The 27,089-nt window shown below is 37.1% G+C and overlaps 1 protein-coding gene across 2 annotated transcripts in view; it reads right to left on the reverse strand.

The window, feature by feature from the left end:
• RTKN2 (rhotekin 2) overlaps positions 1-14,960 on the reverse strand; it is a 69,182-nt gene extending 54,222 nt beyond the window's left edge. The window contains exons 1-2 of one of the 2 annotated variants that reach the window (XM_070432817.1): positions 14,702-14,960; positions 8,387-8,583 (exon numbers count right to left, since the gene is read on the reverse strand). In XM_070432817.1, coding sequence (XP_070288918.1) covers positions 8,387-8,583; positions 14,702-14,761 — 257 coding nt within the window. In that variant the 5' untranslated portion in view covers positions 14,762-14,960. Of the gene's footprint in view, positions 1-8,386; positions 8,584-14,701 lie in introns of those variants that run through there. The other variant, XM_070432818.1, reaches the window with a different exon arrangement.
• Positions 14,961-27,089: the final 12,129 nt, after the last annotated feature.

Raw genomic sequence — 27,089 nt, forward strand, 5'->3', positions numbered from 1 at the left:
AAAAATCCTTACCCAAGGATATGTTTATTGATTTAGGGAGGGAGAGGAACATCGATTGGTGACTGCCTTATGTGCCCTGACTGGAAATTTGAACCCAAAACCTTTTGGTGGATGGGACAATGCTCCAACCGACTCACCCAGCCAGGGTTGTATTCTATATCATTCTTTAAAATGTTACATAAATACAAGGATTACTTTGTAAGTATTTATATTTTTGGCCTCAGTATTTAACTTGGAGTTTATGTGAAAGTGGAACTAAAACATCTGTTAAAGTGATCAGAGTATGACTTCTAGTTCCTGAAAAATAATGGTAGTCATCTAAATCAGAATCTCTTCAGGCATCCTACAAAAGCTTTCAGATCAATAAGAAAAGCAAATAAAATTACCTGTAGCCCACTTGTGTAGCAAAACTAGAAAACTGAGACCATTACAATCTGTAATTTATATATAAATGGGAAAATTAACAACTGCAACCATCAAAGCCAGCTTCTGAAGGCCTTGCCCAAGTAAAGAGTCAGGTACACATTGCAAAACACAGGATCAACTTGTGATATGCCCAAGAAAAATAAATGGACAGAAGACCTGGTAAACACAACAACACTGGTTCCTGGGGAGTTAAAGGAAGGAGATCCAAAGGCTTCTGGTTCAGAAGTTGTTAGTCTAACAAAGAGAGACACACAATGGGGGAGGTATCCTTTGAAGGTTTGGTCATGACAAAAAAAGAGGGAAGTAATTGAAGTTAAAAACCCCAAGATACAAAATCTATAAAATCAGAAAACCAACCACACAACCAACCTCCCAAAAGGCATCATTTATTAAAGAAATTTCTCTTCACAGTTCAAAAAATAGAAAATGCTCTTGAACTAAGAAACCAAGTAAGACCTTCTCTACCCTTCCTCCCCCTAATCACTTGGTCATGGAAAATCCTGCATCCTACATATTTCATTAGGGACACACACACAAGGACCCAAATATCCACAGAAAGAATTAAAATGCTTCAGCTGATAGAAATATTCCACCAACCACTCTTCAAAAAAATAAGGAACAAAAACTATAACACAAGCTTGGCTGGCATGGCTCAGTGGTTAAGTGTCAACCTATGAACCAGGAGGTCAAGGTTCAATTCCCAGGCAGAGCACACCCCTGGATTGGGGTCTTGATCCCGTGTGGGGCATGTAGGAGGCAGCCAATCAATGATTCTCTCTCATCATTGATGTTTCTTTCTCTCCCTTTCCCTTCCTCTCTGAAATATTTAAAAAAAAAAAAACAAAAACCTATAACACTATACTCCAAAATAAATTAATACAGTTATATAAACTATTATAAATATTATAGCAATCAGGAATCTCAAATTTAAAACAGATTAGTACAGACAAGTAAATATGTAAAAAGAAGTGGGGGGGGGTGAAAAGTTGGGGAAAAAATCATTTCTGAAATGAAAATACAAAGGATGAAGAGATGAAACTTTAAAAAAATTATAAAAAGTTTAAAACCATTAAAGAGAAAGTTATAGACATAAAAGACAGGCAAAGGAAATCCAACTTTGGTACAACTAGAGTTCTTAAATAAGAAAAACAAAATAAGGAGATAAAATTAATACTTTTATTCTGGAGGCTTTAACTCCAGGAAAACTTTCTAAAAATAAAAGAACTGAACTACCTAACCCTGGCCAGTGTCCTCAGTGGTTAGAGTGTTGGCCCAAACACTGAAGGGTTGGGGGTTCAATTCCCAGGTAAAGGGCATGTACCTGGGTTGCAGGTTCCATCCCCCCACTGGGGTCAGGGCGAATTTGGGAGGTAATCTATGTTTCTCTCTCTCTCTGCCCCCTTCCACACTCTAAAACTCAATGGTAAAAATGTCCTCTGATGAAGATTAACAAAACAAACAAACAAAAAAAGAATTTAACTGTCTATACTTTAAGGGTCCTAAGTGAACAAAAATACTCAGCCTTAGACATTTCCCAGAAAAATTATCTGACTTTAAGATAATCTATTTTTAGCCTCTGTACAAAAAAGAAAAATTAAGTCATTTACAAAGAAAAAGTAATTAGTCATCACATTTGTTGATAACAAGACAACAATGGAGCAAGGTTTTCAAGAAACCCAAGGAATGAAAGTGATTGCCAAGGATTTTATATCTAGCCGAGCTGACCTTTGAGTACCAAAATTAAACATGCAAGAATGTGAAGAAAACTGTACTCATGTTGAGGAATCTACTAGCTAGCTCATGAGCTTCCTCCAAGTAAGAGATGATTTTGGGAAGTACAACAAAAGGATGGATAGCAAACATTATACATATTTAATTGCAGATCAAAGACTAAAACAAAGATGGAGACACAAGTACAAGGTTGGTATGTATTATCCACTCCACCAAAGGAATAAGAAATGATCATCTTTTGAATAGAATCACCAAGGAAACTGATGATGCAAAACAAAAGAGATCTTGTTAAGTGGAAATGAAAGACAGGGCACTTCAGTATAAGCAAAGGCCTGGAAACAAGAAAATTCAAGGACTGTTTTGGGAATATAGATCTAGCATTTGGCTGAAATAAATTTGTAACGTAGAAATTTGAGGGATAAGACTATGAAAGTAGTTTGAAATCAGACCATAAAGATCCTGGAATGGAATGCAATGCTTATCTAAGGAATTTTAGTAAAAGGAAACCATTAGCTGTTTTTTTAAGAGGAGGACTGACTAATACAAGCAGTCTTGTAAGTGGATATATCTGGCTATAACAAGCATGGAAAAGGTAAGGACAGCCTAGTTTACCAGTCAAAAGACTAATAAATTGACAGACTGTCATAACTAAACAATCCTGTCACCTAGACTGAGGCAGTAAACTGTGCTCCATCCTTACCCTAATGATGTACTATTTACTCAACCTAGAAAGCTTTCCATGTCCCACTTTTTCGACTCACCCTGAATGTACTGTGAATTATACACAAACCTGGGTATCTCTGCATATTTAGGCATAAAAAATAGGTAGTGTTTCCAAAAAGTGTTTCATAACTACACACAATTTATGAGAACAAAACTTTATTGTATAATTAGAACATTATGGTAATAGGATATTTGACCAGCTACTGATATTCTCAGATATGTTCTAAAAAAACAAACAAAATGACTATATAACTGACTTCTCATCTAAACAAAAGAAAATTTTCTCAATTTTCCTAAGAAAGGTACAAAACTAGGAACTATTCTAGGTACACAGAAGTTAGGTTACTGTATACAGCCCATGACTTGGGGCATTAAGGCCTAATTCTTTCCTAGAACCCTGACTTAAAAAAGCTCTAAGCCCTGGCTGGTTTGGCTCAGTGGGTAGTGTTGGCCTGGGAACTGAAGGGTACCGGGTTCAATTCTGGTCAAGGGCACATGCCTGGGTTGCAGGCTCAATCCCTGGTAGGGGACGTTTAGGAGGCAGCCAATCCATGATTCTCTCTCCCTCTCTCCCTTCCTCTCTGAAATCAGTAAAAATATATATATATTTTTAAAGGCTGTAAAATTAAGTAAAATATTTGCTTACTTTAATAAATTGAGAGAACTGAGTGAAGATCTATTAGAAAAACCCAAACCTCATGTACTACTTTTGATATCCTGAATTCTGTCATCAAATACTATTTAATCACTTCTACGTGTGCCTATTCTTAAATGTTTTTCCTAAAAATTGGTTATTTCAATTATTTTGTCTCACCATCCTTTTCAATACCCTATTGCAAGATAACCTTCCCAAACATCCATTTTATGAAATCTCTGCAGAAAACAGAATAATAAACAATGAAATAAATGTAAAGTCCTGTAATAACACACTAGGGCAGCTTAGAGTTGTACAAAGCACATCGGCTTCTTTTTGGCAGCTGAGAGGTACTCAGGATTTAAGTCATCTGGGTTCACATCCTGGCCACAGAGTCACTGTGTGCCCTGTGAACCAGTTACCTAATATTTCTAAGTCCCAGTGTCTATTTAATAAGGAGGTTTATACTGCTCTCAGTTTGTAAAGTGATATGTGTGAACATCTCAGCATAATATCTGGCACTGAGAAAGGCTGTCAATACCAATGAACTTCCCAGCATTCCAAATTTTCTTAAATCTTGCTATTCTCCCATCCTTTACTTTTCAACTTCGGCCTGATCTTTAGCCTCAACCAAACGTATCTCTTCATTGCTCTAAATAATTCATGCTCATCTTCCACCCTCAGTTTTTTATTATTTTCCTTTCTTGGAATACTGATTTCTCCTACTCACCTAACCAAACTCTATCCAACCTCCATATGATCTAGAAGATTCAGATCCAATTCTTCCATTAAACTTTTTCAATTATACCATTTCATACGGATTTGATTCTCCTTTGAAAAAAATCTAGATGTATTCTGTAATAATTTTTTTTACATTTTATCATACAATTTTAGAAAATTAGACTAGTATTAGAAGACTCGTGAAAATGCTATTTTAATTCTGATAGCAATGTAAAAACAGAGCATTTTTCTACCTTACAGACTATTAAAACCAACTTAAGGAACATACTGCTAAGTCTTTAAAGAGAAAATATCTGACTGTGGAATATTCATATATTCTTATATTTTGACAAATCCTGTTTTTTGAATTTGGATATACTAGCACAGTACTTAATAAGTGTTCCATAAGTAGTAGCTATTTGGTAAATATTTGACTGACTAATCACATGGCATAATTTACATAATTTTCTTCAAGGAACAAAAGAGCCTACCATTACACGCTCATTAATTTTTAGATCATTTTTATATAGTAAGAAGGCAAGCACTATACTTTCCAATTATATTTGATCAGTGAACTTAGGTTATATCTGTACATAAAGTTAAGTTATACACAAAAGAATTAATACAGAATACTCAGATTTTTTTTTAAATAGAAATAATTCAATTAAGGGGGCTTTTATATGAATGATGAAGAATATAAATGTGTATAGCATCAAAGCTATTTTCATCTATCAAAGATAATCAGTAAAAAAAATGAAAATCATATACATCCTTCAATAGAGAGTCCAAGATATTTTTTTCTACCTTTGATATATAAATCCAACAGGGATTCAACTTATTTAACATTTTTCTAAATCAGCAGCATTAGAAAAGTCATACGGCCATATTAGGAAAACTCACAATTCATTTTACAGTAGTTTCCCCTTATCCGAGGTTTCCCTTTCCAGAGTTTCAGTTACCCACCACCAATTGCAGTCCAAATATATTAAATGAAAAATTCCAGAATAAAAATGCATACGTTTTAAACTGCATGCATTTCTTAGTAGTATGATGAAATCTGACACCATCCCGCTCTGTCCCCCCTGGTATACTAATCATCCCTTGTCCAGCATATCCACACTGTATATCCTACCTGTCTGTTAGTCATTTAGGGGCCATCTGGGTTATCAGATTGACTGTGCTTGTGTTCAAGTAACCTTTACTTTACTTAATGGTCCCAAAGCACAAGAGTAGTGATCTGGCAATCCTACTATGTGAAGAGAAGCCGCAAAATGCTTCCTTTTAGTGAAAAAGTGAAAGTTCTCAATTTTATAGGCAAGAAAAAAAATCATATGCTGAGGTTACCAAGATGTGCAGTAAGAACAAATCTAGCCATGAAATTATGAAGAAAGAAAAAGAAATTTGTGCTAATTTTGCTGTCACAAAAGTTACAGTCACAATACAGTGCCTGGTAAGTGCTTAGTTAAGATGGACAAGGCATTACATTTGTGGGTAGAAGAAATGAACAGAAAATGTGTTCCAATTAATGGCTACATTTTATGCCAGAGAGCACTGAGCCGATAGGGGGATTTAAGCAAGGGATCCGCTGAAACGAGTGACACAAAGCCATTTACTGTAAATAGGGATGGTTATATAGATTCAAGAACAGTTTTGGACTGAAAATTTATAAAAATTACTGAAGAGGCTGTGAAAAAGTTGCTGTCACATTTTCAGCAGAGTTGAAGAAGTTGAATAGGGTTTGGTACTATCCGCAGTTTCAGGCATCCACTGGGGATTTTGGAATATATCCCCCCCTGGCCTACTGTAAATATTTAAAGAACATAAATATGGAGGACAGGTATAATTCCTAGACGAATATTCCATATAACTTTGAGAGATGATATACTTTTAGTCCTGCACTGTACTTAAGCCAGCGCTTCTTAAACTTTTCCATGAACTAGCCCCCCTTGATAAAATACCCTTAAAAAGGCTGAGAGAAGGAACATATATCCCCCTGAATAGAATAAACCTAAATTTCTCATGCTTTATCTTAAAAATTCATGCTATAACAAGATATGCCATATATATTCTATGGCTTTGCATATCTCCTGACACATAATCCTGTGACCTAGTTTGAGAAGCACTGACTTAAACCAATGTATGTCTATTTGAAAATTTTCCTAGATTATTATACTGGGATAATTTCATTTATAATGCCAGGGATAAATAATAATAAAAATTATTTGACATTTGTTGAGTACTTAATTATGTAAAAGGTATTACAATAGGTTTTTTGTAATCTTAAATTTTCAAATGTAAACAGTACTATGCCCACTGTAATGAAGAAAATGAGACACAAAGAGATTAAATAACTATCCCAAGGAAATACAGCTAACAAATATTAGCTAATTTATACACAAGTTGTATTGTGTCAATCCCATCAACATTTATTTTTACTGAAACCTCTTTCTCTGACCTGTGTTTTTACCTTACTTTTCAAGAATTTAATGGCACTATGAATAGCCCAAAGGCAACTAATGTCTAAAAGAAATTTTTTACCAGTGCTGGAGCTTTAAGAATGATAAAAAATGGGTGATGTAGGACTATCTATAATAAAAGCATAATATGCTATTAGACCAGACAGCCGAACAACCTTCTAGATGTCATTCCAGATGTCCTTCCAGATGAAGCCGCTGTGGCGGGGGCTGAGGCAGAGGTGGTTAGGGGTGATCAGGCAGGCAAGTGAGTGATTAGGGGCAATCAGGAAGGCAGGCAGGTGAGCAGTTAGGGGCGGTCAGGCAGGCAGAGGGGTTAGGGGCGATCACGCAGGCAGGCAAGTGGTTAGGGGTGATCAGGCAGGCAAGCAAGCAGTTAGGGGCATCAGGCAGGCAGGTGAGCAGTTAGGAGTGATCAGGCAGGCAGGCAAGTGGTTAGGGGCGATCAGGCAGGCGAGTGGTTAGAGGCGATCAGGCAGGCAGGCAGAGTGGTTAGGAGTGATCAGGCAGGCAGGCAGGCAGGCCAGCGGTTAGGAGCCAGTGGTCCCAGATTGCGAGAGGGATGCCCGACTGCCGGTTTAGGCCTGATCCTACAGTCGGACATCCCCGAGGGGATCCCAGATTGCAAGAGGGTGTGGGTCTGGCTGAGGAACCCCCTCCCTGTATATGAATTTCATGCACTGGGCCTCTAGTTTATATTAAAAAATAAATCAACATCTAGCCACTAAATTGAGTCAAATCTTAGGTCCAAATAAGACTTGGCATTGCAAATAGGATGTGATGTAAATTTCATACACAAATCCTAGACCAGATCCAAAAGGGCAGCATGGAGTGACAGAGAGAACAAGAAACAGAAGTTACTTAGCAAATTCTAAATAACCTCTCATTAGCTTCTGTCACTAGCCAATTACATGTCCTTGAGTAAGTTATTTGCCTAAGACTTACTACTATGTTCACCTAATGAAGATGATGTGCTAGCAGATTTTAAGTTCCCTTCCATTTATAAGGCTTTATAGCTTTTAACTTTTGCTATCTACTCATTTCAATTTATACACCTAAGTTTTCATTACTCTTAGCTAGTACCTTTTTATTAGCATACTTTTAAACAATTAGTTTTTCCTTTAATTTACATTTCTTTAAACTCAACTATCAGTCTTGGTTCTTCTTAAAATACTGTCAGTTCTTACTTTTAAACCACTTAATTTTACAATCTGAAAGTACTGAACACAATAAAACTGCCCACTGAAAATTGATGCCTTAACAGTAAGTTTACTCAGAGCTCTACTATAAAAATATTTATGAATTCAGAGGCTACTTCAGTGTATTTATTCTTTTTAAATCATTTGAGGATATGTTTTTTTAATTGATTTTAGAAAGTGAGGAAAGGAGTCAGAGAGAAATATCTAAGAACATCTATCAGTTGTCTCCTGTAAATACCCCGACCAGGGATTGATTGAATCTATAACCCAAGTAATGTGTCTTGACCAGGAATTGAACTCACAATCTTTTGGCGCACAGGATGGCGCTTGAACCAACTGAGCCACCTGGCCAGGGCCAGTATACTTACTTTTTAAAGGCTTTGATGATTTGACACTTGGCCTTAAGACTAAATTATATCATGTTTTGAATTCAAATTCAAATTAGGAGTACATTAGGAGCCATAAACTGTGCTACTAACCATCTTCCACTTTGATTTGCAATCTGCTCTTCTAATTTCTGTAGTTCCGATGTGTAAGCCATTATTCGAGCATTGCACACCATGAGATTTTTTACTGCATGTAAAATCTGGTCTTTCTGAGTGCTCAGAGAAAGGAGTTTCCATATTCCTTGTCGCATTCGAATTTCTAAATCTATTTTTTCTTGAATACTGCAGTCCTTAAAAAAAAAAAGAGAGAGAAAGGTCCTTTTAAAAGACAGCAAAAATCCAAATTATAACATTTCTTTTTCCCTTAATACCTGGAAAATGTACCAGATATCATTATAATTTTATACCATATTAGAAAAGTAACAACATTTTAATGTATAATAATATAAAAATATAGCTATTTAATTGATTTGAGAGAGAGAAATGTTGATTTGTTGTACCACTTATTTATGCATCCATTGGGTGATTCCTGTATATGCCCTGACTGGGGATTGAACCTGCAACCTTGGAATATCAGAACGATGTTCTAACCAACTGAACTACCCAGCCAGGGCAAAAATATAGCTATTTTAAAAAGCTCCTCACAAAACCTTAATTTATTGCTGTATTAGGAAGTCTTTACAATTCTACTGGATAAAGAGAACAGAAAAAAAGGTGAAAACCTTACATATTCTTACCATGACTGTACGAGGTTGAATAATGTTTCCCAAAGATTCCTGTCCTCCTGGAACCTCAGAATATGACCCTATTTGGCTATAGAGTTCTACGTATGTAATTTCTTAAAATGAAGTCATAATGAATTAGTGTGAGCCCTAAATTCAATGACTGGCACCCTCTAGGAATGCCATGTGAAGACACAGAAAGACATACAAAGAGAATTCCATGTGAACACGGAGGCAAAGATTGAAGTAATGAGACTAAACCAAGGATCACCAAAGACTGCTAGCGACTACCAGAAGCTGGAAAAGGCAAGGCAGGATTCTCCCCTAGGGCTTTCAGAGGAAGCATGGCCCTGCGGATACCTTGATTTCAGAACTTTGGCCTCCAGAACTAAGAGAATAAATTTCTGTTGTGTTTAGCCACACAATTCTGGCAATTCATTATGGTAGCCTCAGGAAACTAACACAATAATATAACAACTAATGTGAACAATATAGCGCACATATATCTTATATAAGTTGTATTGTGGGATGGCCAGATGTGGTTGACGACACTGACTTAACCAAGGAAACATTTTCTAAAATAGCGGATGCTGAATAAAGAAACTAAGGGTTAGCATCACGGAGGTAACAGGCTACCTGTTATAGTAAGCAATGTAAATAAAATCTCAGAAGCAAGCGAGCAAAAGCACTGTACTTAGAAAATGTCAGAAGTGTTAGCTACCTGGAACAGAGATTTAGAGTATAGTTTTGGATATATTTTAGTTTTAAGAGCCACCATAAAACTACTAATCATTTTAGTTCTGAAAGTCTTTTATTCCATACAATGATCTTATAATGGTCTGACTCTATATACTAGTTCAAATGTAACATTAAAATTCTGTAAACTGAAATGTACTGCTCTGATTTAATTTACAGTGGCTTTTTAAAAATTATAAATCATCAGATACTTTATTATACTAAAAACATGTAATAATGCTCCAATATGTCTAGTTTTAAATTAAATTGACCATCCTGGCTTATGTGGTAAAAAATTAATACTATAGTTTACCTTTTAACTAGATCAAAATCTAAATTTTAAAAAGTGAATAGAATCTAGTAACAATAAAGTTCAGTCTTTTCAAAAAGAAAAGCTGAAGTTAGGAGAGCAATAGTCTATGAAGATTACCCAAAAAGAAACTGAAGTAAATGACTACTCGGATCAGTCAAATATATTAGTCACATGCAGAAAACAGATCTGTTTAATTACCTCCTGTAATTACATCATGTAATGACCACATAAATATCTTCTTTTGTAGTATAACTCAAAACTGGTATACTATATAAATGCAGTCATTCGCTGGTGCTCCTTCTTTACACATAACCGAACTTCAACAACTCCATTTCATCTTTTTATGACTTATCGGCCACAAAGTAAATTCTTCTTTACCATAATCAGTAATTATTTATGAGGACTATCTATGTGGCCCATATGTCTATAGAAATAAACTCTGGCAGGCTGGGTAGTACTGGAAAGTGCACATAGGTAGCCACTTGAAGCTGGGATGAATAGCTTCAGCCCACAACTCAAATATAAACAAATACCATCTGGTACCATTAAATTCAATTTTGCTTTTTAAATACTACAGTGAGGCAGCCGTTGAACTAGCACAAGTAGTTCATAAAACTGGCTGCACATTAGAATTACCTCAGTCAAAGAGGAAAGCCTTATAAAAAGTACCTAATCTTCTTATGGCCTACCCCAAAACAATTAGTGTTTCTGAAGGAGAAGCCTGAGCAACCCGCCCCCCCCCCCCCCCCCCCCCCCTTGCCCACCAAGTTCCTCTGGTGACTCACTATACAGCCAGAATGAAAATGACTGCTGGACTACTTGAAATTCCACAGCCACCTTTTGCAACAACCTTAAGGAACCAGTAGATGGCCACAGCCACATTAAAGAATCAGTTCAGGCTTCCAGGGTTTCCATCTTGTAAATGAAGACTGTTTTATCTTCATCACTTATTGATAAAGGCTACAAAATTATAGAGGCTTTGGAAATAGTGGAGGAAAAACAGTAAAGTCAGGTGTGTGTTTTTTAAAGTTCTTATTTGTAAGATTAAATATTCATTAAGGAAATGAAATATATTATTATTAGAACTTTATCCTTTAGGTGTCAGCAAAATATGGCCAGGCTGCTGCCTGTTTTTAAAAAGTTGTATTGGAGCTCGGTCACACCCTCCCATTTGTAGGGTCTATGGCTTTCAAGCTGTAACAAAAGAGTTGAGTAATTTCAACAAACAGTCTGGTCCACAAAGCTGAAAATATTTTCTAGCCATCCTTTTACAGAAATAATTTGTTGATCCTGAACGGAGACAAATTAACATACTTAGTAAACTGTGAGTCTACCTCCCCTTCTCTAGGATGCTTGAATATGAATCTGGGAGGGCTATTGGCCAGTTTTATTCTCCATGCAACTTCTTTCAGTACACATCTATACTATATCTCTCTGGTCAAACTAGTATACTACTCTAGCCAAGAGAGGCTTTATGGAGTTGAAGGACCTGCCTTTAGCTAATAAGGGGTGCAAAGTATTCCTGGAGTAAGAGTTGATGTCTAGTGCTATCCACAATGAAAACAATGATCAAGTAATGAGGGCACCCACTGAGCATTCAATGGTGACGCTTAATGACCTCAAAGAGGAAGAACAAGGACCTAAAAACAATACCGCTGCTTCCTGGACCATAATGGCAGAATCAAGGCTGAGTAGGACCCATGACAGAAGCACGGTTCCCTATATCCGTCCCTCTTTGAAGTGTCTAAATGCAAGTCTCCAGGAAGAAAAGAGAATGGGGTGGGGGACAGGGGAAGTCTTTAATTTTCTGAATAAAGGCTCGCTTGCAATCAAGTCAAACAGAAGCCTATGAAAGTGTCCTGTTCTTGTAAATATTTAGTCAGGCTGATAAAATGAAAAAGGCAATACTAAAAATGAAATAGAGAGATGACTTAAAAGTGAAAATCTAGATTTCGTAGAAAACAGAAACATACTAAGATTTAAGAGCTAGAATGGCACAACGGAAGTGCAAAGAAAATGGTCTTAGTGTTGGAATTAAGTACTGACTAAAAAAAAAAAAAAATTAAGTTGGGCTGGTGTACTAATCCAGATAGTAACTATCAGTAACCTAATGGATATACTAGGTAAGCCATATTAGCTAAGAAACCAAGATGACAAAGATTGCAGAAGAATATATACAGTATACATTCCTTCTAAAAGAAATTGTATGTATTTTAAGAATTTTTTATATATGGAATGTAATCTGGAAATTGTCAATAGTGATCATTCTGGATAATGGAACTGGAGAAAGAATTCTTAAATTCATGTTTGTATATACGTTCACTTTTCTGCAATGACTGTATTACTTCTCAAATTTTACTTTTATTAAGATTTTAAAAGCTTAAATATTTGTAAGAAAAGGTGACTGCCCCAATTGCCCAAATAGAACAAAAGATAATAATAATAAAGAGTCACCCCTCAAACACATCCCGACTGCCAGGTACTATGCTAAGTACTTTAAAGAAGTTCTCAAATTGCAACAACTTTCTGGGACTGGCATATTACCCATTCTACAACTGTGGAAACTGAGCTTTAGAAAAGACAGGTAACTTATTCAAGACTGCACAACAAGCAAACTTCATTTTTACCTCAATCTGACTCAATAAGTCAATATTCTTTGCCAGTGATTTTCAACAGATGTGCTGCAAGAATTTTTACATGGACTTTATTTATCTTTAAATATATTTTTATTGGTTTCAGAGAGGAAGAGAGAGAAAGAGAGAGAGAGAAAGAGAGAGAGAGAGAGAGAGAAACATCAATGATGAGAGAGAATCATTGATCGGCTGCCTCCTATACACCCCACACTGGGGATTGAGCCTACAACCAGGGCATGCGCCCTGACCTCCTGGTTCAGAGGTCGATGCTCAACCATTAAGTAAAAAAAGACAACAGCCAACACAATAGTCACCTGGTATGAATGAATCAAAATGATAACTATTTTTTTTGTCAGATGGGCTAAAATTATACTTTTGGGTATGCTGCAGGATTTTAGCAATTAGTTTACGTGTGTCATGGGATGAAAAAGGTTAAAAATCACTGTTCTATGCTGTGAGTAGTCATGGATGACTTCAAGGTTTGAGTAGAGGTGTTTCACTACTGGACCAAAAATGTTGGTCCTAGCCCTTCCTATTACGCGGCAAGTTCATTAATATCAAGGGAAGTACACCAAATAAAAAGTCAGTGTTAGTCAAGTATAAATTTTTTTTATATTCCTGCCAGGTTGAATCCTATTACTATTTTGCAATTTTTCTCCAAAATCTTGACAGAAGGAATTCTACAGCTCAATTAATTTCTTGTTGCCTAAGACATCATTAAGTATTATACCTTCCCACATGTAAGTAATCCATGTAGCTAAACTTCTTTCATGACCTTATCCTCTTGTCTGTTTTGTATTATTCCTAAATATTACTGCTGCACGCAGCTAAATAAATGCACTTTAATGGCTACACAACACCTATATAGTCAGTGCAAGAACCTCCATAAATCGCCAATTCACTAGAAATCAAGATTTTTGTTAACAATTAGGATAAATTATATAATAGGATAGAACAGAAATATTTTACATCAAAATCTTCGAAATACTTGAAAATGCTGGTACAAATTACTGACAAAGGCATTGGACTTTTTTGCATAACGATTCTTAATGTTTTTGCTTTCTTTTTCCCAGTACTGTACTACTGAAGCCTTCCTACCAATTTTGTACCTGCTGAGGATTTTAAGATTCTAGAAAAGATAACAGGTTTCTAAGCAAAGGTTTTGCCAGCTTTCTAAGCAAAGATAACATGTTGGACCATACAAAATTGCTACTATCCTACCAGTTTTGACCTGCAAAACTGGCAATTTTATATGGTTTGACCTACTTCAGAAATAGGTAAAAGAAGGTGGAGATTAAAATGGAAGTAAAGATCCTCCTTTTTTAAAGACCCAAAAGTTGTGGTTTAAGAGTGTTGAAAGGATATCATTTTAATAACTGATTCTGCCAAGAAATAATGTTGGTCTATATTAAGTAAAAAGGTTTCTAACAACACGTTCACATGGCAAACTAGGAAGCAGATTTCTATCCGATTCAAAAAGAATCGACTCTCAAACCAAGAAAATTGCGAGGCTGCAGGGGGCTCCTCCGCCCCGCCCCCCAAGTTTATGTTGTGTGTAGACAGACATTGCTCCAGTCACTGTGCTTCCACCGAACCCCGTGCAATAAGCAGCCTGTGCTCTCCTGGCCTCGGGGGGCTCCTCGGAAATCCAGGGGCTCCCCTTCCCCTGCGTCACCTACACCTGCGAAGAAACAAGTGTCTGCAACTTGGGGGCGTGGGGGCAGCGGACAGGTGCGCCCGGGAGCGCGCGGCGGGCCCGGCATCGCGTCCCCATTCCGAGCCACTTTCCTCCCCCGAGAAACCGGGGGGGGGGGGGGGGGGGGGCGGGGGGGGCGGGAGTGTGTGCAGATTCCCACGCTCCCTCAGACCCTCCAAAGCCCGGTCTCCGAAGCCCTCCCCTTTGTTTCTGGCCGCGGCTGAATGGGAGGCGCGGGGTGCGGGCTTCCCCGACGACCGGACACAACGACGGCGCGAGGACCTGAAGCTGGGCCCCCTCCTCACTCACCTGCTGAGCGGGGAGCCCCGCCGGGCCGAGCTCGGGACCCCTCTGGGTCAGCCCCTCCATCTCCAGCGCCACAGCCGGGGCCGCCGCCGCTCCGCCGAAGATCAGATTTGAAAAGCCCGCCGCGGGCTGGAGCCGCGGGGGACGCCAACCGCCCGGCCGTACCAAGTCCCCGCCGCAGGGGGAGGGGGCGCAGGGACCTCGGAGCCGGCGCGCACGCGCAGTGGACGCGCCCGCGCCCCTCACCTTCCGCGCCGGAAGTTTGCCGAGACCCGAATTCTGAGTGCAGGGAGGCGGCCGGCCCAGTTAAGGCACTGATTGGGGGTGTGGGCGGGGCCGAGAGAGGGGTGGGCGGGGCCGTAGGGAAAGTGTCCGCCCCTGAGCGCACCTGACCTAGCTCAAGGTATAGGGCCTATAGCAGTGATGGCGAACCTATGACACGCGTGTCAGAGGTGACACGCGAACTCATTTTTTTGGTTGATTTTTCTTTGTTAAATGGCATTTAAATATATAAAATAAATATCAGAAATATAAGTTCTTTGTTTTACTATGGTTGCAAATATAAAAAAATTTCTATATGTGACACGGCACCAGAGTTAAGTTAGGGTTTTTCAAAATGCTGACACACCGAGCTCAAAAGATTCGCCATCACTGGGGCTGATGGTTTTGAGGCACCAGCTGTGCACGGGGAGACCTTCTGCCTGCATCCCACCCATGGCCTTCCAAAGCGAGGGGGCCGCTGACTCAAGCCTGCAGTCGCCGAGCTCCTACACACACAGCTCAGGGACACATGGTGTCCCTAGGAACCCATGGTCTTGCTCCCCAAGAACTAAGCGACCAGCTCTTGCACTCACTCACACAGGGGCACTCAAATCACCGCCTTATGGATCAGGCTGGTGAGACACCATGTCGGGCATTTCACAGGGACTGTTCTTTTGCCCCAGTGTTTCTTTATAATTCCAGATCCCCCTCACCAGAGGAGTCTGTTCTTTCTTGCAGAAGACCTCTTTCTTTACTCCTTCCCTCCAACATCCAAGGTGACAGAAAAATGGGGGATTTTCCCAGAGCCCCATTTCTTGCTGTTTCTAAAGACCAACACAAAGACACTTTTCTTTTTTTTATTTTTTATTTTTTTTTATTTTTCGCTTAAAATATTACAAAGGGTATTACATAAGTGTCCTTTTTTCCCCCCCACCCTTGACAAACCCCTACCCTCCCTTACCCCCCAGTGTCTTATGTCCATTAGTTATGCTTATATGCATGCATACAAGTCCTTCGGTTGATCTCTTACTCCCCTCCCTCCTGCCCCCCAACTCTCTCTGGCCTTCCCACTGCAGTTTGACAATCAGTTGACAAAGACACTTTTCAATTAAAGCGCTGCTGTCCCTAAAGGCCCACACAAAGACCCTTTGTAATTAAAGAGTTCTATTATTAATCATAATGGGAAAGTATGGTATCTTTAAAAACACACACACAAAATTAGAGTGCCAAAGATTTAAGGCCCTTGTGAGAGGTCCTTACAATTCATTGTCTCAGGCCTATCCTGACTTCTCCTCCAAAAGGCAACAGGAAGCCTCTTTGGCTTGTCCTTTTTTATCCTGAGTGAAATCTCCCAAATCAGCCCCTCACCCCCTGTCCCCGTCACCCTACACTCGTAGAAGGCCTTGGGCATTTTTCCTTTCATAAGTAGGACAACCATATTATTTATTAGCCTGAAATAGTCCCTGTTTGGATATGTTGTTTCAATGTCCCAACAATCTCAATGTCCTACCAGTCTAATATCCACTTGTCCCAAAGTGGGTATTAGATTATATGGTCACAATATCCACGAGGCCCTTTAAAAAGCAGTTGGCTTGAAGATGTACTTCTAAAAATATGAGTGACTTTCCTCTCAAATGGGTAATTTGCCTCCTTGAACTAACTAGGTGATATTAGAAGCTGCCCAACTAGGAATGACCCTCTCTTTACATTAGAGGTGTATGGGTCTTTAGGAATGGCCCATATCCTTACGCTCAGCTATAAAATATTCAAAGCTCAAGATCACCAACACAGGGTTCATCTCCTTCTCTCCAAACACTGATCTGAATTCCAGAGTCATTAGGTGCTCTTCCCCCAGTGCACACCTCTTAGGCTTTCCACTTTGTGGTATAATTATCCCCTACTCAAAGTGAGCTGCATGAGACTGGTATAGTACCTGACTCATAAAAGTACACACAGGAAGACATGTATTATTTCTCAGATAACACACACAGCTCTCAGGTTCAGTTCAAAATACTTAATGAAACCATCATTTTATGGAAACAGGAGCAAGCCAAGCAATTTTAAATTGGATGTGGATGTAGGAATATTTGATGAGTAAATACTAGATACATAACTGGAGATCATTTATTTATAATACTCAAAGAAAGAGATCCAGGGAAGGTCATACTTAGTAATTATCTGTGGAATAGACAGTTGTTATTGAAGACCTTTCTCATTGGAGAAGATATGATGTGGCCCTATCTCATTATTATCCATCTAGGGATGTACCCAGGAAGTGCTTAAGATATAACTATTATATGGCGATTAAAATACCTCAGATTAGGAATGTTGTTTCCTTATTTATCGCCAGGTCCTTTCTTGCTACTGCCAGTTTAATCAAACATGGTTTTCTCTGGTGTATGAAATGTACATAAAAATAGAATGATCCAAAGAAACTACCAAAAGGTTAGAGATTTCACCTGCAGTAGGTTTGATAAGCTTGACATTGAATGAATGAATGAATGAATGAATGAAACAACTCCCAGAAAGTAAGAAGTACAGTACAGTACTATCTTTGTCCAGCTCAAATTTCTGAGAGATAACATTTGGGCATCACTCATTTGAGAGACAACATCCCATCCTCCTTGTGTTCCTACAGTAGGTGGGTGCCCATCCAACTGCTCAGGTGGAGGTTGAGTGATTAAATTACTGTCCAACCAATATTACTTCCCATTATAAGTTCAACATTTAATGCTACTTATAACATAAATATTAGTTATATCTAAGATAAATAGATAATATTTAATAATTAAATAGAAAATCAATATTTGACATAGGTAGGTCAGCCAATTTAGATAATACTAATAAATGTTAAAGTATATTTTTCTTTTCTTTATTTCCTATAAACTTCCTTTTAGCTTTCTAAATGGCCAAAAGAAAAGAAAATGCTGAACTTGAAATCAGCTCTTTTACATAATAGACCCATTATTTTTTAAAGTGTGATTTGCCTCAGAATAGGTAACTTATGATTTCAAATATCCTCCTTGAGTCTCTTTAATAAAAAATATATATACTCTACTAAAAGTTATCTTGGTACTTCATTTACTCATCTGTTATATTGTAGGTAATGAATCTAAAATGAACTTCATAGACTAGAACTATATTTTGAATTATATACCAAAAATAAAAGAAGGAACTGCAGTAAAGATGCTATGCAGAGACACTGCATTTGCTTAAATGAATAGGCCATAATCCAGAAAGAGCTGAAGCATCATATAATCATAAGAAGGATATGGAATACAGAGTACATGTGAGGACTTATTAGCCCTATGACCTTGGGCAAGCCATTCATTGGCCTTATCTATAAAACAAGTATAATAATACCCAGCTTGTTTTTTAAAAGTTGATGTGAGACTCAAATGAGATAAGATTTGTGCTAGTGCTTTGTAAATTGTTTATCCCACACAAACACGAGGCATTGCTACCGAAGGCAGAAAGTATCAGTACCTATGCGCAAATGCACAGGACCCACAAATCACTGAGAACTGAATGAGACAAGCTTATATTTAAAAGGATATATTCAAGATATATCACCAACCACTGAAAAATAATTAATACCTAGATTATGTATAAAGAACTCCCACAAGTTAATAAAAATCTAACTGGAAAATGGTCAAAGGTAATGATATGCATATTGTAGGACTGACCCTAAATAGCAGATAAAATGTGAAATTTGCAATTTACAGATTAACACCCCAAAGATGTAATATTTTATAATCACTAGATTGGTAAATATTAAGAAGTTTGATAAGGGTTGGTGAGATACAAGTCAAAAGGATATTATACACTGGTAGATGGGATGTGAATTTGTTCAATAAGCTTAAAAAAAATCAGAATTACCTTGAAAAGTTGAAAATGTATATACCCAGTAATTTTACTCTTAGGAATATATATCCTAGGGAAATTTTTGCAAGTGCGTACCAGCAACATTGCTTATAATAGTAAAAGTATTAAAGCAACTCAAATGCACATTTCAGGAGAATGAATAAAAATTATTGTGATTTACCAATGAAATATTCTATATCAGTAATAACAAGTAAACCATAGAGATATGCAACATCGTAGCTAAATCTTAAAAAAAAAGTATGCATTTTAATCCTCACCCGAGGATATTTTTTCCATTGATTTTCTTTAGAGAGAGTGGAAAGGAGGGAAGGGGGGGAGGGGGAGAGAGAGAAACATTGATATGAGAGAGACACATCTATTGGTTGCCTCCCACTCAAGCCCTAACTGGGCCAGGGATAGAACCTGTAACTGAAATACATGCTCTTGACCAGGAACTGAACCCAAGATCCTTTGGTCCAAGGGCCAGTGCCCTAATCACTGAGCAAAACCAGCCAGGGCAAATCTTAGAAATAGTGAATGAAGAAACCAAGTTGCAGAGGAGTACATAGAATATATAATTTTTATAAAGCTGAATAATAACAAAGAAATTAAACAACATGTTGTTTAGGAATACCTACATGTGATAAAAGTGTATATTAAAAAAGGAAGATAGTCCTGAATACAAAACCCAGGATAGTGATTATCTCTGAAAGGCAGGGAATGGGATAGAGACAGATCATGAAGCTAAAAAGCTACTGGTAATGTTTTAGTTCTTAAGTTGGGTGATGGATTCATGAGTACTCATTTTAATGTTTACCTGATAACTTTTATATATATACTATATATACAGATTAACACCTCAAAGATATAATATTTTATAATCACTAGATTGGTAAATAGTAAGAAGTTTGCACAGATTCATGCACCAGTGGGGTCCCTTGGCCTTGCCTGTACCCTCTCACAATCTGGGACCCCTTGGGGGGATGTCAGACTGCCGGTTTTGGCCCGATTCCCCGCAGGCCAGGCCGAGGGCCTCTAGTATGCATATAAGATCTTTGGTTAATCTCTTCCTGCCCTTTCCCCTCCCCGCTTCCTTCTGAGATTCATCAGTCTGTTCCATGTTTCCATGCCTGTGCGTTAAGCATCTTCCTCTTGGTGGTCAGTGCGTGTCATAGCCACCTGTCGAACGGTCAAATGGTCGCTTGGGCTTTTATATATGTAGATATAACATATATTCATTTGTGTGCCTCAAACATTTCATAATAAGAAATAATTCTAAAATATTTAAAATATTCTTGTACAAGCTGAACAAAGGGGATAACGTATGGTATTTTAAAAGATTCTCACTTGGCAACATAACAATATATTTTTTGGCTTACAAAATTTGACTTACATTTGATTGGTTCCCAATAAATTTTACTATGCGAAAGTGTGGAAAGCACAGCTGTAATGCAGCAACACCTATCCCAGGGAGAGAGGACATTAGGCCATGTGGATTTATCTGTGAACACTTCAGAGCCACTGCTTAGGAGTTCCGGTGGGGGGATGGGGTGGGTGGAATTTGCAATGGATGGGAGGTTTTGTCAGCAGGTGGGGATGAAATTAAGTGCAATTTGAGTTATTACTGTTAATGTGACCTGCATATTACTCACAGGCATACGGGTATTCGAATGACATTAAGATCAGAGAGCACTTTACTGAGTAAGCAAATCAGCCAGAGGAATTAGTTACATGACTTGAATAAATGATCCTCAAACTGTGGCACACAAAGACTTCCCAAGGTTTATATAGGCCTGGGCAGTTTAAAAGGAATCGTTGTCAAGATCTTCAACTTATGGTCCCTATCCTAAAATTGATCTACCTAACAACTTGCCTGCTGTCTAGGCCTCATATTAGTTTCCCTTTAACAATTTCCTTTTTCTACTGGACAAAGAAAGGCATCATTTACCCATTCAGACTGGTTGCCCCAGGGTATAAAACCATCTGGGGCCCTAAGGGACAATAAAATTTATTGGTGTTGATGTTGCTGTAAGTGATGAACCAGGGCCTCAGTGCTTACATTTAAAATGAAAACCAGATGTGGGCTGGAGGTTGAAACTGTGTCATTTTAGTATTATTTTATATTCACCCCATGTACACATAAAATAACTGGAGGGGGAAAAGGATTCATTCATCTCATTATGTGATTGATTTCCAGGAAAAATTTGCATTTGATGTATAACATTGGTCCATTATACTTTGTTATATACTTATTTTGTTCTTATCAGTTGTGTTCTACCAAGAATTTTAATAACACAGTCCAAAAAAAACCACAAAAAACCCCAACAACTCTAGAATTAAATCTTATAGCTAAATGAAATATAAAAAATGTATAAAATTCCAATTTGCATACATATGTTTGTTGCAGAGAAACATGGTAGGATCACAAAAATAATTTATATGAGCATAATATTCTGTGGAGGAATTAGAATAAAACTACAAGTTCAAATAGTAAAAGAAACAATGTAAAGTTTCCAACTTACAGATAAAGTTGTTCATACATATTTGGAAATGAATGATGGTGTCTAGGTACCAAATCTTTAACATTTTGGAATCCACTGGATATACTTAATAAGTATAATGCTTTAAATTTTAAATTGTAATTATTTTCAATACACCAGGATTATATCCTGGGAAACTATTTGAACATATGCTAAACATAACAGATGCTACCTTAAATATAAATAAGGAATAAAAAGTTATTTAAACTTCATATAGGTGCTTTGCAAAAAATTTTGTTTGAAAATTGCTGACTTAAATCTCGAATAGCATCACCCTACAATACCAGGATGCATCCATGTCCAACAGAAGGGCACTCTTGCAGACTCACTTCCTCAAATTTTTCTGTTTCTGTTTACTCCACTTCCCATACCCTTCACAATCTCTCATATGCACCTCTGGTTTCCCAGGCAGACTCAGCTCCTTCTCTAGGTAATTATATTCTTTAGGTGTATTAATGTCATCAATTAAGCTAAGGACAAATTCTTCTCTTCCTGCTTTGGTTCTGTAATGTTCTCTAGAGATATTCACCTACATTTTCTCTATCTCAAGACTATCTTGGCTATCATTGGGTCTTTGCATCAAGCTTCTTAAGTTCTGAAGAAACAAAAAAGAAATGTCTGGAAATTTTTATTGGGATTGCATTGAATTTGGAAGGAAATAATATACTTAAGATATTGGCATTCCTATCCATGAACATCACATGTTGCAAACAAACATCTCCTTTAATGTCCTTCGATAAAGTTTTACAGTTTTTTTTCACATAGGTATTGCATATCTTGTTTCATATACAGGGTGGGGCAAAAGTAGGTTCATAGTTGTTCATATGGAAAATGACACAACAATTAATACATAATAATACAAGAATAAACTCTGTGTTTTGCATACTCATATCTACTTTAGCCCCACCCAGTATTTTTTGGATTCCTTATATATCTTCTTACTATTTTAAATACTTATTTAAAAATATGTCTTCTGTGTGTTACATCCAGATACCTTGCTAAATTCTCTTAATATTTATAATAAACTGTAGGTTTTGGCGGGTATTCTATGTAGACAACTATATGTGAATAATACGTAATTTTGGTTTTAAGAAAAACTCACCATATTATCTTTGTTTTCTCCTGCAAATGTAGCCACCTTGCTCAGTGTCTCAACAAGGTCATATTCCCAGATGTTCACACTGAATATGTCCAAAGGGGAAAATGGAAAAGACGGGATTTTGCAGAGGGTAGAACAAAGAGCCATGGAGAACAATGGACTGGAAAGGCCCTTCCAGGTCTTCCCAGGGAACATCCCTCTCCCCGGGGAGAGGATCCTTACAGTATCTGCCCTGGGCTTTCACACTTGCTACAGACCAGCCCTGGGTGCCTCCCATTTTTCTTTCTAAGTGGGAATTGTTATGGCGGTTACCCGAATGTGCTCCACCAGTGTCGTGTATATTGGATGTTTGGGGATCAGATGATTTGCTTACATAATTCATAGGTTTTTGGTTCAAGAGGAGCCACACGCAGACATGAAGCACACTTCTCCCTGATGTGGGGACTACAGTATAACCCTCACAACTCCTCCTAGTTGAGCTTGATGTCCTCACGACATGACACTTTTGTTTTTCCTCCGTCAGGGAGGGGTGAGTACATGCTGCCTATAGAAAGGAGAGTAGATTGAATATTTAGTGCTTAGAGGGACTATTGTAATCAGTGACATTCACCAAATATTTCCGGTTCGGTTCACTGCCTCAAAGGTTTGCCCATTTGCAGTTAGCCATGACCATGAAGTATGCTTTGGCTGATGAACCATGCGCAGAAGTGTCTGTGGATCAGCTTTAAGAGCAGGGTGATTTGCTATAATTTGCTTTTCCTTTATGCCATTGACAGGCAACTTTTCAGATAGTGGGTGGTACAGTATCTGAGGTTTCAGACAGAGAGAACTAAAGAGAGGTCCCAGACGTCTTGTGGTGGACATGTATTCAAAGCAAGGAATGCATTCTTATTTTGAGCCACTGGATCTGGGGATTGCTTGTCGCTACAGCATTACCTAGCCCATCCTGAGTGATACAAGTACCAAACTGAGAGATAGGATTTAAAGTGTAATCTGAGCCTGATCACTTAATATCTATGTTCCAAGTGACTTGCCATCTCTAAACCTAACTTTCTTTACCTAGGAATGTAGGAATAATAATGCTTGCCCTCTCTGCTTCACGGGTTTGTTTTTGGTAGCCAGTATTTGTGAACATGTTTGAAAAATGTAAAGCATGTGCAAAAATATGCTAGCAGTATCATTAACAAGGTTGAATTGGTTTATTTCCATCTATATAATGCCAATCCCAGGAAGAAAACATTAGGGAAGTTATGAAAACTCGAGATGCAAATCAGATAACAGTGGAATGAATGACTTGATAATTTCAGCACAAGTAGTGCTAGCTTCATCTAACATAGCTAAGAAACTATGCATACCTCATCTTATAACCATAAACTCCTTTAAAGCGTCTTTAATGCTTTGGAGTTTTATTGTGAGTTGAAGAGTTGTAACTAACAAAAACAAAACCAAAGAGAATGTTAGAAGAAAAATGTTTATTTTTGCCTTATAAAATATTATATTTTTATTTTATGTGATGTCAAGTTGAATTTGCTTACCACAAATTCCAGTCAGGCTTATTTGAACTATCTTATTTTCAAACTCCATCTGCTTATTTTTCAACCCAAAATTCCGAGTTACCAGTTGACCTTTGTCTTCCTTTGAGATCACCATTATCAGAAAGAATAAATCATAAAGCCTTGTAAAAATGCAATTGCTATTGTTTTCTGAAAACCCAAAGGCAAGAGAACATCCTATGACCTTTTAGAGTGTGTGATCCTGTTTAGAAGTTCTGGTCTTAGGGAATTGTTGTTTTTGGCTTGCCATTTGCTGTGTTATGAATGTCCAGGCAGGTTGAGCAGGGCTCTATAAAGTGCTATGTTGACTGGTGCTATCACAGTAATGATGATGATGTGTGATGAATAATTATACATGAAACACTTAGCTCCTTCTCTTACACATAAAATACCTGAAATGGATTACTTATCTCTGTCTCTTCTGGTCTTGCATTTGAAATCTAAAATTTTGGAATTCATTTTCCTGATTACTTGTGCTCAGATTAGGTGTTAAATAATAGCTAATGCTAAGCAAAAGCTTACTTTTTGCTGATCATTGTTCTAATTTCTTTCTACCTATTAACTCTGCCATGAGTATAATTTCATTTCTTTAAACTCTTTCGGTTACTTACAGAAAGAAAATCATTCATTTACAAAGCATGGACTAAATTCTTTAGTTGAAATAAGTAAACAAATCGTTAAATAGTATATAGTGTCAACAAGAAACTTTTTTATCACTTGTAACTCAAATAAGATCGCTGTGATTCCATGAAGGACATTTGTGCATGCTAGTGAATGAATCATCACATATACATCTTTATTTTTTATGTCCTGACAATTCATCCTTTGGAGTTTTATTTCTTTGCTTTGTGGATGTTGGTACAACAATGACACTTTCTCTCTAGCACAGTATAAATAAAATCTGATATTTTGCCTGTAGGTTTAATATATCTTCCTTAATGTGTAGCTCTAAATATACTGAAGAATGATGTAGCATATACTTTCTTCATATTTGAAAAGTGTCTAAGCAAAATATTCTTTAAAAATATTGCTATGCTCAGGAAAAAGATCTCATATTAAATAGAAAAGACCAGGTAATCTCCCTGCTGAAAGAATTTTCTGCCCAATGCCTAGATCTTAGTTTTCTGCATAGTTTTTACTTAATTGAATTCTACTTTGCTTCTTTGCTTAGTAGTTTTTATGTTCAAGCTAATTATAGACATTACATATGAAATAATATGTATTTTATTATTTAAGATAGAATCAGTTTCTACTTCTGGACATTATTTACTGAAACTAAATTTGCTTCTATTAACTATGTTTAAAATTCATAAAATTAATAAAATAAAAAGAATGGTTAAAGAAATTAGGATTATCATAAATTACTTTTTAACATAATGCAGTTTTAACAAAAATTAATTTTATAAGCTTTGAAAATGGCTGTAGAAAAATTTATAGAATTCTTAAAAACTATTTGTGTATCTTATTGATTTTTTATATCTTAAGTCATTAATAGGGGAAACAACTAATTATTGATTATGTATGTTAATGACCTTTGGTTATTCAAAAAATATCTCTCCCTGAAAAAATTTAGGCTGTACCAGACAAATTCAATTTAATAGAATAACTGGTTAAATTTGTTAAATAAATAGATTTTACCACATGTACTTTGAATATGAAAATAGTTTGGTAATTGTCACCAAATGTACAAGGTAGATGCTATACTATATGTTTCTAAGATACAGAATAAAATCTATTATGTAACAAGTTAGCTATGAAAGATCTAGGCTGATGTCAATTCCTCATGGCTTAATAAGGTCAGAATTTTTATGACTATTGGCAAACTGTATTGCAGGACTTTAAGAGGGAAGAAGATTCTATCATAGAATTGTAGAAATTAGAACAAGCCTTAGAGAGTATCTATCTGATTCTAATCCATAACTTTATAGAAGAGGTAAGAAACAACGTAATCATTATACAATATTATAAAAATAACAAGGTAATTTATTAATTATCAAGTACTTTTTAATACACTACTGGGGCACATTGGCAATCTGTTCTGAAAGAACTTTAGTAATATGATAAATTGCTAATTTTCATGCATTTACTAAACATGAGTTGGTTGTCCATGGTGGGCTACCACAATATTTTCCATCATTTAAAAATGAATGCTTCCCTGGCCAGTGTGGCTCAGTGGGTTGGAGCATTGTCCTCTGCACTGAAAGGTCACGGGTTCCATTCCTGGTCAGGTCACATACTCTGATTGCTGTTTGATCCCCTATTAGGGCGCATACGGGTGGCAACTGATTGATGTTTCTCTCCCACATCAATGTCTCTCTCTCTCTTTCTCTCTCTCAGAATCAAAAAAAGCATATCTTCCAGTGAGGAAAAAAGAAAGGAAGGAAGAAAGAACCATATATTGTGCTTATTTTCAATTTTATATTATTTTTAAAAATGACTGTTTATAGTATTGGTAAAGTTTTCACCCAGGCAGCAATACATGATTTTTCCAAGGGCTATCTTCTTATGTTTATTTCTCAAGTATAACAGCAATATATGAAAAGCTATTGCTATGATTTGTCTCTCCAGCTATACATGCTGGACCTGTGGATAGTTAAATGGAAAGAAAAGAGAGAGTGAGAAAGAAAAGGTGCCCATTACTGAACATTCTTCTGTGCTACTTGTTTTCCTGCCTGCCATATCCAACTGTCATAGTTCATGTGAGATTCATTGACCAACCAGGAGCTCAGTGATGGTAACAGCTGCAATACCTTTTAAATAAAATGCTTCCTTGACTGCACTATGGTACAGCTGCATCCACGACAGAACAAATATATTGATTCATCCACTGAGAAAGACATTTGTTCTTCCTTATAGTAGCAGCAATTTTTCCCTTCCAAAATAAAGCAAAATCTAACTTTTAAGATAGAATTCTTGAACAATAGCATCTTTCTCTCTCTCTCTAAAGCCAAGAGAATTTATTTTCAGGTTTTATTAGAGAAAGTTTACCATTAGAAGTGTAACCACACATAGCATTTTATGTGCTAAATTTTTAAATTTTTAATTTTTCAGCTGAAAAGTATAACAAGCCCTAG

The sequence above is a fragment of the Myotis yumanensis genome, unplaced genomic scaffold, assembly GCF_028538775.1.
Source record: "Myotis yumanensis isolate MYYU_CA2020_CCGP unplaced genomic scaffold, mMyoYum1.0.hap1 SCAF_13, whole genome shotgun sequence".
Lineage (NCBI taxonomy): Eukaryota > Metazoa > Chordata > Mammalia > Chiroptera > Vespertilionidae > Myotis > Myotis yumanensis.